Raw genomic sequence first — 12,860 nt, forward strand, 5'->3', positions numbered from 1 at the left:
TCCCCCTCTTCCCAGGCAGAAATCAAGAATTAGACAAGGTACTCTTTTCAGCTTATCCCAAATGCAGCCTCAGAATCCTTCTCAACACAGAGCTGTCGTCAGTCACTACCAGTTGGTCCAAATTAGCGTATGAGTTAAAACTAATTTTCTGTCTGGGCATCAAAGAAACCCTATGCTGCAGTTTACATAGGGCTGAAAAGGAAGAAAAAAAGCAGGTCCTGGATTGGACCGTAGGGTTAACCAAAGCTGGGCAGTCATTTTGGCCAGGGAGGATCCAGCTGCCCATCAGGTCTCAATGGCCTAAAAAGGGAGTTTCCTTCCCAGTACAAATCCAAAGAGAGCACTAATCATATTCTGGGCTATAATACAATCTTTGCTAGCGATGCCAGTCATGAAATCTGGCAGAAGCCAGAGACTTCTGGCCTCCCTGTGACTTGCAAAGCCTCCCCTCTTCCATGCAGCGGCCTCCTCTCTGCCCACCTCCCTCCCACCTCTCACCCTCAGCCTACCTTCAAGATGATGGGGGTGCCGGGCTTGAGTTCCAGGATCCCTGAGGGACCAAAGGCCTCAAACACGGGGTTGGGGTAGTAAGTGAAGTTGGTCTTGTTGAGGATTAGCAGGGACTGGACATTGTCCAGGATGAAGCCAAACTCCTCGGGCCTCTCAGTCAGGTCGGACTGGTGGTCGGGGCCCAGGGTGAGCGCTGGTGCCTGGCAAGTCATCTCAGTCGCGTTCAGAACCTCACAGAGCTGTGGGAGGAGCCAGAGCCGGAAGATCACGCTGGATATCTGCACACACCCTCAGCCCCACATAGGCACCCGTCTCCCGGGGTGCTACAGTATAGAGGCAGGAGGGCTATGGGTGAGCCAGGACCACACAACCTGCTCACTCAAGGAATCTACTCTGCAGCTGGCACCTACCCAGGCAGGTGTGGTGGTGACTGGGGCGTCTTACAAGTCAGAGAGCATCAGTGGGGGCTGGAGGGAGGGAGGAGGAAGCAGCCCCAGAAGCGACTGCTCCTCCTGTCTGTACCCCACGCTGTGAACATGCCCTCCTGTCCACTCCCCCACCCCACGGCTCCCAGCGCTCAGTGCTGTGTGTGCATTGTGGGTTGTTGCTGGACCTGGGAGGCCCCAACGCCCTTTAGGGAAGCGGCATCTCGAGTGGGCAGCCCCCACGACCCCTGACTCACATTGATGTGCTCCTTCCCTCCGTGCTTGGCCCGGATCTGGGGGTTCTGTATGAGGTCCAGGTGAGTCCCCCACACGGCGATGGGTGTGTTTCCACTGCCCGGCAGGAAAGAAGAAGGCATGTAAATCACTGGGATAGGAAAAGCAAGGGCATCGGAAGGTGAAGATGATGAAGATGAAGACGAAGATGAAAAGACCGCGCTCAGTAAGTACAGCGATGACCACGCAGAAAGAACAATGATCAGGGGACAAGCGCGAGACGCTGAACGAATCATAGTGATGAGCGTTCTCTGAAACCAAGGGGAAGACAGTGACAACCAGGTGTGTGTGGCCACCCTCCACCGAGCTCTTTCCGAGAGTGGACCCCGAGGAGCACAGGCTCCTGGCCAGCGGCTTCTGGGCACTCCCCTGCTGTCTCTTCCCCTCAGGCCTCCCCAGGCTCGGGGATCTTTTTTGCTCACTCCAAATCACCTCCTCCGGACATTCTATGTTCTGAGTCAGTGTCCCCTTCACTGAAGACAGGATAAATGGAAGAAAATTGGAGGCTTCAGTCAGTCTGAGCTCTGGGAAGGCAAGTATGAAATGCCCTGGGGCAGTCACAGGACTACAGATTGGAAACCGCCCATAGATCCATCCCCGTGGAGCCTAGCAGAGGACACGTGGGGACCATTTCCCTATCCTCAGGGCAGCAGAGAAGCCGGCTCAGCGGGCAGGGCTGGCGAGTGGGGCCGGAATGCCACACCAGGCTGGATCTTCCTTGGGGGCGACTCAAAGGTGAGCAACAGGGGTTGCTAGCCCTGTTCTGGAGAGCAGCAACCCTGAGCAGAATTTGCTCTCCAGAACAGGGGTTAGCAACTTAATTGGTTGCAAGCTTGGCTGGTAAAGAATCTTTGACCTCACATTCATTTCCACCCACGCACCTGCCTACCTGCCCATCCATCCGTCCATCCATCCATCTATGCATCTCTTTATACTCCCAGCTGCTTTTCTCCTTCTCTCCCTTCCTTTCTACTTCCTTCCTTCTCTCTCTCTCTCTCTCTCTCTCTCTCTCTCTCTCACACACACACACACACACACACACACGCACAAAGACTCTCATGAAACCCTGAGACACTTCTGCACATGGCAGGGTTTGAGGCGAGCTCCTAGTGTGTCCAGCCATCTTCCAAATCTTCTCAGGCATCAATTCAGCACACATTCATCAAATGCTCACCACCAGTTTATCAAGCAGCTCAGTAATCCAGGCTGTTTGTAGGCAATGTAAAGCCATGCATTATGCAAAACCCACCCCATTTGCAGACTTTGTTAACTTAGCAAAACTCTGGAGCTGGCTGACAGCCCCAGAACGTGTCTCCAAGCTCTCTCTTGAAGTATGACTTGGGGCTGGCTGCAGAGTGCTAGGAGGACAATACCTCCACTTCTGTGACTATGACATGGGAATGAAATGGATTAAACCAGACTGAGCTGCTCAGACAGTAGCACAATTTGCCAATTGAGGTGCAAGGGGCTAGCTAATTCCCTGGTCTCACCAGTCCCTGGGTTCAAATCATGGTATAATTTTTTTACAGGCTACAGATCATGGCTACAGGGTATAAGGTTTGGGCCTTATAGAGTAAATGCTGAGAATAATCAAATCTCCATCTCAAAGGCAAGGGCTGCCTTTCTTTTGGTTTTAAGGCCAGGTTGGCAAACTTTGTCTGTAAAGGCCAAATAGTAAATATTTTAGGCTTTGCAGGCCAATATGATCTCTGTTGCAAGAACTCTACTGCCATGCCAAGAAAGTAACCAGAGACTGCATACATGAATGAGCATGGCTATATTCCAATAGAATTTTATTTACAAAACCGGAAGGCTGGCCTGACGTGGCCCACATGCTTAGCTTGCTGACCACTGGTTTATAGGATGGTTCTCTGGACTGGACTCTCCCCCCACCTCTGCCTTGGCTTGTGGAAGCCCTCCTTCTTGGCTGCCTCTACCTGGCCCCTCCTGAGCTGAAGCAGACAGTGGGGAGTCCTGAGAACTGAGCAGGCCCACTCAGTTACAGGTCAGAAGGGGTGGGGTAAGCCAAGCCAGGCATTGCGTGTTTGAGGATCACTTAGTTCTCTCAAGGACCCTCTGAGGGAGTTGAAACCTGTACCCAGGGAGGTTAAGTGATCCAAGGCCCCTGGGTGGGTAAGTGGTGGGGCCAGGCTGGCCTGCTCTGCCTGACCCCAAGCCCTTGCCTCCATTCCCCATGCTGCCTGGATACAGCGTTTTCCCACTTATCACCACCTGCCTTGCTGTCGGCCACACCTTCTCATTACTATGTGTCTTCCAGGGCCTGGAAGAGTAGTCTCAAGCTATCTGCTCACAGCTCCTTCCCGAATGTGAGATGCCACCATGCCGAAGTCCCACCAAGCCAGGGTCATGTGGGTCCCTAGAGATCTGGAGTTAACAAACCCTCAGGTATAGCCATAAGGAACTTGAGGCCCAGAAAGAAGATGCAACCTGCCCAAGTCTGTTTAGGAATGGCTGACCTGGAAATAGCACTGATGGGTCTTGACATATGGCCCAGGGTGTTTCTAGAACAGCATCAAATCCTGTCTCCTTCCAAGGACATTTCTTCAATGCATTTATGTTGGGTATTGGGGAAGAGCTGAGAGCAAGAGCCACCAGGCTCCTGGGTATAAGGAGGTGTTTGCAGCAGAGGGAAGGAACAAAGTAAGGCTAGAGATCAGGAGCGCTAACACCAGCAAGCCATGGGAGCACAGAGAATAGACAGCCGAACATCTTGGATGGTCAGCACAGGCTTTCCTTCCAGAACAGGCCAAGGATAGGCTGCACAGGACTTTACTCCTTTTCCACATCCCTCGACCTGAAAGCAGGACTGGAATTATTGCCCGAATTTGCCAGAAAGAAGGTTTAGAGGAGCAGGGCTCAATACCCACTGATGGTCACTGGGGGCTGTGGGAATGTGGCCTCCAAATTGACCTTCCAAGCCTCCAATTAGGGGGTTTGGGGCTCTCAGGGTCCTCAGTGGAAGGAGGGGGTCACAGCAGGAAGGTCTTCTGATTTCGGGAGCTCTCTCAGCCAACCCCAGTCCATCAGTTCCCAAAGCAGGGCTGGGAACCCAGAATTTTCCTTGGCTTGAACAGGAGAAGGAAAACTGAGGTCCAGACGCAGGAAGGTTTGCTGGGGGAGCTCCTACCTGACGATGCTCCACTCGGGCTCGATCCGCACGATGGTGGGGTCCTCCATGTACTGGAAGAATAGGTCCTGGTGGATCTTGGCCTTGTCCACCTGCACCATCACCTGCAGCTCCAGCACCTCGTCTGAGGACGTGGTGTTGCAAATGATGTGGAATGAAGAGCGCCTGGAGGGAGAGAAGCCGGACCACTGGGCTCCCAGGCGTGAGGGGGTGGATGGAGGAGGGGGCAGGGCCCCTCACGAACTCTCCTCCCTGCACCTCAGGTACCTCAGAGGCCAGGGGCAGCCCTGCCTCAGCCACAAAGCTTCAGGGACGCCTAACCCAAACCTGGCCTGCCTTTGGACCGGTCGCCCCTCAGCACAGCTCCCTCCGGGGAAAACCTCTCTCTAAAGAACTTCGCCAGCTCCTCCGTGGCCACATCCCCCAGCGTCCTTCGCCAAGACGCACTGCCTGCCTCCTCCGAGCCCCCGAGACTCCCGGCTCGCAGAGGTGGATTGTGGGGGCTGGAAGGGGCAGGGGCAGGGTGGCGGCTCATCTGCTTCTCTCAGCTTTCAGCAGTCCCAATGGGAGGCGCTAATCCCTGCTGTGTTCTGCAGAGCCGGGGGTCATGGGGGCTCCAAGGCTCACGGTGGGTGAAAGGGGTGACCATCCAGGGAAGGTGTGCCTGGCAGGCCTCCACGTGGAGCCAACACATCAGCAGCCAAGTGCGCGGGCAATGTCCTCTTCCATTTTCTCAGGGAGAGGAAGAGGGACGTCCAAGTGGTTCACCTGGAACATGGTTGACCTTGGGCAGCTCCTCCCCGCCCCATCCCCGTCTGCGCAGTGAATCCAGGGGCTCGTGGGGAGGTGGTTTACTTGTCTCACCCTCCCCTCTCTAGTGCTGCAGAAAAGGGCCCTTGGGCAGCTACCTGTGGAAGAGGCAGGGCTGCTTCCCAAACATCACCACCACGTGGCTGCCGGCGTTCAGGTTGGTGCCCGTGATGGTCACTTGGGTGCCGCCAGACATGGGCCCCCGGCTGGGCTTCAGGTCCGAGAGGGTCAGCGTCTATGCAGGAAAGGATCCGGCATGAAACACAACCCGGATGGGGCGGAGGCTTCTTGGCTGGGCTGACGCAGCACCCCACTCCCCTGGAGTCGCCTCCTGGAAACTTTAAGTAACCGTGGCCTCCCAGAGAGCCCATGCGGACCTCTTGGGATTGTACAGCTGGGCATCTAGATTCTATTAATGACAGTAATAAAATAGTAATAACTGCTACAGACGGACTTTTCAAGTGCCAGCCTTTTTCTCTTCATCTCTTGCTCTCTGTTATAAAAGTATAATTCAATCTCCCTATCTATTCTGCCAGGTAGGTAAAATATTATCCATTTTACAGATGAGTCAGAGATGTTAAGTTTTCGGTTGTCACACAGCTAAAGAAAAGTGGTCTGACTCCAGAGCCCTAGTCTCGACTTTCTGCCCAGTCCAGTCTCGGTTGCTTTCAGGAAGGTGAATTGTCCCCACTTAGGGCTTTCTGGAAGCAGCCCAAAGCACTGAGTGGACAGAGCATTTGGAGGTGAGGGCCCCAGGGTTCCTATATTTCCAAGGTTTGCCCATAGCTCCTCCAGGCCAGAATAGGGAAAAGCGAAGAGTGGGGCTGGGGGTGGGGCAGGGAGGGGGGAAAAAGCCTGTGAGCCTGAGGATTTGGAGTTGCAGCTCGTTCTTTCATTAGCATTTTAATGGAAAAACTTTCCTCAGTCCCAGGTGAGAAGCCGGTCTCTGCATTTAAATGAAGATTTCGTTCTCCCGCCCCCACCCCTTTCCCTTAAAGAATTATGCACCCAAACTTGAACCGGTTCAGTTCAGCTCCTCCGAGAGCGCCAGCCATCTCCCTACGTAGGGACAGACTTTGATCCTTGACACCTGCGGTGGAGGGGCCGGGTGATCCTTGACACCTGCGGTGGAGGGGCGCGACCCCGGCGGAGGCCACATCCCAGAGGCGGGGCGGGCGCGCGCCCTCTCCAGGACAGCGCACAGGCGGGGCGGGCGCGCGCCCTCTCCAGGACAGCGCACACGCGGGGCCGCTCGCGACGGGGCGCGCGCCGTCCTCCTCCTGCGGCCTCCGCGCCCGGGGCTGCCCACCCCGCCGCCCCTTCCCGGCGCTAAATGGGGTCCGGAGCTCTGCTGCTGGCTCCACCAGAGACAGGAAGAGGAACGGGTAAGACTGCCGGAAGAACCCTTTCTCAGCTGCCGAGACCGTGCTATGTGACTCTGGACAAGCTGCTTAACCTCTCTGGCCACAAAAACCAGGGGGCAGGCCCCAGAAAGGTTCTCTCGAAGGCCCCTGGCAGTTTTCTTGTTCAGTACCTCGGAGGCACCTCTCCCAAGGGTGCCTTTGTCCCACTGTCTGTCAAGGGAGGGCTTTTAGGCCTGGGCCCTGCTGGGAGCGAGAAGGGAAAGCGTGTGTGCGCGCGTGCGCGGCTGGAGCCGCCCTGGAGATGTGGTTGAAGCCTGGAAACTCTGAGGTACCAGGGGCTGGCGGCGAGGGAAAGTGGAACGTGGAAAGGGCGCCTGCAGCTGTGGGTGAGTTTTCAGAAGGGGAAGCAGTGAGTAATGCCTGCTGCCCTTGCCCTCCGTGGAGTTACTATCTGGGGCCGAATGAGCGGGGTGGGGGGGCGACGGACTGTTCTGCGGGTGGGGAGAGGATGTTATGGAGACATATTTAAAGTTGTGAGAAACGATTAATTATTCACAGCATGCCGCATAAATATTTCACGGTGCGTTTGCACGGGAAATCAGATTCTCCGTTATTTGCGACCTCTTCACTTGGCTCCCTGGATGGAAGAAGAGGGAAGGGGGAAAAGCAGCCTTCTCTCCATGGAGACCCCCCGGGACAGAGCTGACCTGGGACCCGCCTTGGCATATGGGTTTTAGGTGAATTAACCCACAGGTCAGAGTCTGGCCTCCAGATTTGTGGAGCGAGACTCTGAGAGAGACCCGAACCTTGTCCCCAGCCTCAGCACTGGGAAAGGGCTCCCCAACCTGCCCCAAGTCCCCGAGGAGCTAGGGGCTTCTGTGTGGGCCCAAAGAGCAGCACCTGCAGGCCGCAGAGCAGGCCGGGAAGGGCGTGATGGCCCTGAGAGGCTGATTCCTGGAGACTTCTGCCCCTCGTTCCCACACTGAACCCCCGAGAGCTCTGGCTCTGAAATAGAAATTGAGGCCAGGAGAGGAGGTCAGGGTTCCTGGCCCCAGTCCTCCCCACAGGAGGTCTTCCCTAGTGGCCTGGTAGCACCAGGGCAGTTCCGCAGGGATGCCCCTCTAATAGAAAAGCAATGCAGGCGTTTGAACCCTGGGACCTATTGGACAAATGCATTTCCTTCCTTCCTTTCTTTTCCTCTTCCTTTTCAGGAGGTACCGTGAAATGAATCCAGGACCTCGTACATGGGAAGCAGGTGCTCAACCACTTGAGCTACATCGCCCCCCCCCCCCCCCAATGCATTTTTGCCTTGTGGCTAAAGGTCTCATCTGTCCTAACCTGCCTTTCTGCTCTACCTTCTCCTCTATCAAAGCTCTTTTTTTCCCTCCCTATCTCCTGTTCCCATCATTTGGTGTACGTCCATGTTACACCCCATGCCAGGAACCGCCTCCCACTACTCAAGGCCCATCTGGAAAACCTCATTCTTCCTCCTGTAAACTCTGCCCTTCTGGCTTGCTTCTCCCATGAAGCCTCCTCTTCATGGCCCAGGTCCCGCCACACCCTGCTCTGGGGTAGAAAGTCATGTGTGCAAGACTGGACCTCTCCTGGGAGCAGAATGGGGTTTCAAGTGTCTACCACATAGGGAGGTTAGAAGAATTAGATGAGAGCAGATCGCGCTCAGTACAGGGCAGCGACTCAGTAACCGCTTCTCCTAGGCCAGTGGTCCTCAGCCCAGGCCTCAGTGAGAATCACCTGCGGGACTTTCTGAGCATGCTTCTGCGTGTGCCTCGCCCCGCCCCGTTAGCCTCAGCCGGGGAATCCAGGGTATTTTCAAAGCCCCTGGGGAGATTCTAATGCACAGTTGAGGTTTAGAACTGCCCCTGGGAGCAAGCATAGAAATAATTTCCCCAGGCTTCACGTCCAAAGACTGGCAGGAAACAGGGTGCAAACAGGAAATGCTGAGTGCAAGTGCAAGCTGTACACTGCAAAAAGCCCGAGAGGTGGGTAGATGGCAAGTGCTGTGAACGTCCACTGAAGCAGGAGATGCTTGTGGTCAGAGAAGACCAAGGATAGGGTCTCCAGCAGAGCCTGTAAGGGTGGGGAGGATATGGCTTGGAGCAGCCAGGGAAGAGGAGGGAGACGGGCAGGGGTCAGGCCATGCAAAGGCTCATGAAGGAGGACCTGGAAGGCATGGCGGGCCAGATCACACAGGCCTCCTGATGCCAGGCCCAGGACCTTGGCTCTTCTTGAGGAGGTCGCTAATGCGATGAAAAAGGTACCTCAGCAGCTGTAAAAGGATGGATGGATTAGAATGGGGCTGCCCGAAGGCAGGGAAAGATTGAAGGAGGCCATTGGAGAGGCAAAGAGAATGGGACAAGTAAGACTTCATGACATGGTGACGGATCCGTATCAGGAATTAAGGGAAGCTGGACCACAGTCTACTAATTTATGGGCCTGGGTGACAGGCCGCTGGCAGAAATGGGCAAGCGAGGAGGGAGCACTGTGGCAGCTGGTGGGTCCTGTTGAGGTGATGGTGGGTCATCTAGGTGGTGGTGGGCAGGGGGCTCAGCTGAAGAGGCAGCAGAGACAGCTAAGGCTCAAAGAAGATACGGGCATAACGAGGTAAAGGGCATTCTTCGCACCATCCTTGGTGTTATCCAGGGTCACTCTCAAAGGTCCAGAGGGTAGAAATTTGCTTGCTTTGGTCATGCAAGAGTTTCCTCTCTTTCGCCTCAGCAACAGGTAGTGTCAGAACCAGATCCATGCCCAATTCTATCATGCCACACCTCTCAGATGCTGGAAGAGTCTCCTCGCTCCCCCTCTCTCCCTGCTCCCTCTCTCTATGTACCCACACACGTTTATTACTAATAATTTATACACTAGTGTGTGTGTATCTCTACTTGTCTTTAAAGGCATTGGAAAGTCCCTCGACTCCTTTCAGAAGGAGGTGGGGGTATAAATCCTAAATAAGTAAAAGCGCACGTTCCCTTATCTCTGTGCGTTCTATGTGAGCCATCTGAGTTTATTTATAAGGTTGGTCAGTTTTCAAAGAGGAGCAGTGGGGATGGGGTGGGGAGTGGATGGGGTGGGGGAGGGCACGGGCCCCGCAAGGAAGGGGCATCGCACTCCTGCTGCGCCCCACGGTCACGTCTGCCTTCAGGTCCTCCTGTGCCGCTCCTTGTCTCCCACCTAGACTGTGGGCCTCCTGAGGGCAGCGGCTGCTGTGTCTTACTCCTCACTGGAGCCCCCATGGCCAGGGTTATTCAGCTCAGTTGAACAAGTGTTTCTCAGCTGGCTGGCGAGAGGCACGGCTCAAGGTCATGAATGGCTTTCGGTTAAAGGGGGAAGGAAGAGGAAAGGTGATGAAGGCAGATGAGAGGAGGAACGGCGGGCGGGAGGGTGGGTGAAAGCCAGGCTCCCCAAGACGTATTTCAGGACACTTGATGCCCGGGCATAAAACCCAGCACTTCAGCCTTCTGGCTTCCAACAAGAGCTCAGAATCATGAGGAAGTACCATCCCAGCTGTCATCAAGCTGACACGTTGACTGGATGGTAAAACAGTTTCTAAAACGATGCGGTGTGCACAGCAGGGAATGTGCTGTTTCCGGATTCTCGGCAACTCCGAGGCTGGGAGTGGGGAAAGCCCTGCCCACATAGTGTGCCTTCCTCCCCTACCCCTCTCCCTCCCGCCCTCAGGTCTGCAGGGAGCCTGCCTGGAAGCCAGCGGGGGTGGGGTGGGGAGAGGGGGAGGGGGGAACAGGTCCAGGAATGTGAGGATTTGGGTCTGTGGGGAGGTGGAGGGGCGTGGCTCTGGAGGGGGGGGGAGAGGGGGATGAGGGGAAAGGGGTGATGGAGTGGGAGGGGGTGGAAAGATGGAGGCAAGATGTGGGAGGGTGGGAAGCAGGTGGGGGTTGAGGCTCTGGGAAGGGGATGATGGTGAGTGGGAAGGTGGGAAGGGCGAGGGTGAAAGGATGGAACAAGGAGGTGAATGCACACGGGGAGAGACCAGGGCACAGCGGCAAGGATTAATCATAAAATAATAAAGGAAATGATACAGAGGGAATGACTGTATTTTAAGTAACTTTTACCACCACCCCATGGGGTAGATGCTATTATTATCCCCACTTTACAAAGAAGAAACTGAAGCACAGAGAAGTTAAGCAACTTGCCCAAGGCCACCCGGTCAATAAGTGGCAGAGCCAGGACCCGAATCGCAGAAGGCTCAATGCAAAGCCCACCCTCTCCCCTAGTGCCACTCAGCCGATGGACACGGGACCCCGGGGCCACACAGCCAGGCACAGCGAGCCCTGGTTTAAATCCAGGCCTTCCAGAATCGAGGCAGGATGGGATTCCTGTGGAGATGGGGTCATTTGCGGGCAAAGGGCCTGGGTCAGGGGGCCCTGGCCTCAGGTGTGACCGCAGAGGTGCAGAAGGGCCCAGAAACCCTGGTGATGAGGCGTGTGGGCCCGGGGCTGGGCAGCCGCTGGCCGGGACTCACCATGAAGTAGTAGAGCTGCGAGGAGCGGGCCATGAACTCGGGCCGGCACACGGCCACGCAGATCTCCACGAAGCCGGCGTGCTGACTGGGCTTGGCCTCGCCCATCTCACACACGATCCTGCGGGGAGCGCAGACACGGCGTGGGTCCCGGGACCCCCAGCGCCTGTCCGGGAGAGTCCAGGGGAAGGGCAGGCGAGGAGGCAGGGAAGGTTTCCTCCAGTGCCTCTCCTTGGCTCCTCAGGAGCTGAGGACACATGACCTGCCTCAGCGTCCGCCTGGGCCCTCTGTAAAGTGGGGAGCCTCGGGGAGGGCCCCTGTGTTCTGCCCGCCTGGTCATCAGAGTGGAGGGAAGGTTTCAGCCAAACAGCGTAGGGAATGGAATTGGCAGAACCAGAGAGGTCCAGCGACTTACCAAAGGTCTCACAGCAAGTCCAACACAGAACTTGGTGCAGACCTGAGGTCTTCAGGTCCTGGCCTAGAAGCTCCCTGTCCCCAGTGCTTTGGCTGCCTCAGTGCCTTCTGCTTTCAGCCCCAGCTCTGGGCTGAGCCAGGAGACATTGGTGTGGGGTGGGAGAAGTGGGGGAGGGAGCTATAAATTCTTTAAAAAGTTTTTAAATTGTTTTTATTACAAAATGTGTTCATACCCCTTGAAAAAAATCAGACAGTACAAAAGTGTGACAATGAAAGATGAGTATTCTTTTTTTTTTTACTTTTAACCCCTGTTAAACGCTTGGTAAACAGAAAAGCAGCTGTAGCTTGGTGGTTGAGCACCTGCTTCCCACGTATGAGATCTTGGGTTCAATCCCAGTACCTCCTAAAAAAAAGTTTGGCAAACATATCCTCCCAGATCATTTTCTGTACCTACACATACATGTACGTATATACATTTATTTGTTTTATATATGTACACATATATGTGCATTTGCACATAAATGTCAAATATATCCTTGTATCATACTAGCATGTGTAAAGAAACATATATGATTTTTAAAATAAAAGTGAAACAGACATACCCACTGTTCTAAACACCACTGTTTTTACTCAACAATATGGCATGGATTTTCTTCCTGTCAGTGTATACAACAATCTGCTTTGTTTTTTTAACAGCTGCATAGTCTTTCATGTCTTGACTATACCATCATTTATTTAAATACCCTTCTTCTGATGGACATTTAATTTGTCCTTATTTTTCTCCTACTGTAAACTAACCCTGAAAAATAACCAATTTATACACATATCCTTAAGCGTTATATTTTTATCAGAAGAAATTTCTAAGTAGGGGAATTGCTGGGTCAAACAGTTTGTGTAGTTATATATTTGATAGGAAGAGCCAAATAATGCTCCAGAAAGGCTGGAAGAATTTGCACTCCCATCATCAGTACATGAGTGAAAATAGCCCACTTCTGCAAATACTAGATATTACTGATATTTTAATTTTTTTCCAATATGATAGAAAAAAGCTATCTTATTATTATTTTAATATCCTTGATTACTAGGGGGATTGTATATATTTTCATGTTTCTGATCTTATATATCCTTTCCTTTGACTTGTCCAAGTCCTGTATTTTGCTTTGGATTGTCTTTTTTTGTAGGAGCTTTTGTAGTAGGAGTATTAACTCTAATGAGTTATAAATATTGCAATTATTTTCTCCAAATTTGTAACCTGTCCTTCAACTCTGCTTATAATGTCTTTTGGCATACGAACATTTGAAAAATATCTGTGTGGTTAAATTGGACATTCTTTTACTTTATGGCTTCCAAGTTTTGTGTTTCTCTTAGATACAACTTCTGGGTAAGAGCCTTTCCAAAAA

At 53.6% G+C, this 12,860-nt stretch overlaps 1 protein-coding gene across 2 annotated transcripts in view; it reads right to left on the reverse strand.

Annotated features, from left to right (window-relative positions):
- Window positions 1–12,860, reverse strand: part of PLXNA4 (plexin A4) — a 465,144-nt gene that overhangs the window by 64,029 nt on the left and 388,255 nt on the right. For both annotated transcript variants that reach the window (XM_071215277.1, XM_058297369.2), the window contains exons 14-18: window positions 11,050–11,167; window positions 5,286–5,422; window positions 4,378–4,542; window positions 1,193–1,286; window positions 510–749 (exon numbers count right to left, since the gene is read on the reverse strand). In XM_071215277.1, the coding sequence (XP_071071378.1) occupies window positions 510–749; window positions 1,193–1,286; window positions 4,378–4,542; window positions 5,286–5,422; window positions 11,050–11,167 (754 nt within the window). The remainder of the gene's footprint in view (window positions 1–509; window positions 750–1,192; window positions 1,287–4,377; window positions 4,543–5,285; window positions 5,423–11,049; window positions 11,168–12,860) is intronic.

The sequence above is a fragment of the Dasypus novemcinctus genome, chromosome 5, assembly GCF_030445035.2.
Source record: "Dasypus novemcinctus isolate mDasNov1 chromosome 5, mDasNov1.1.hap2, whole genome shotgun sequence".
NCBI lineage: Eukaryota > Metazoa > Chordata > Mammalia > Cingulata > Dasypodidae > Dasypus > Dasypus novemcinctus.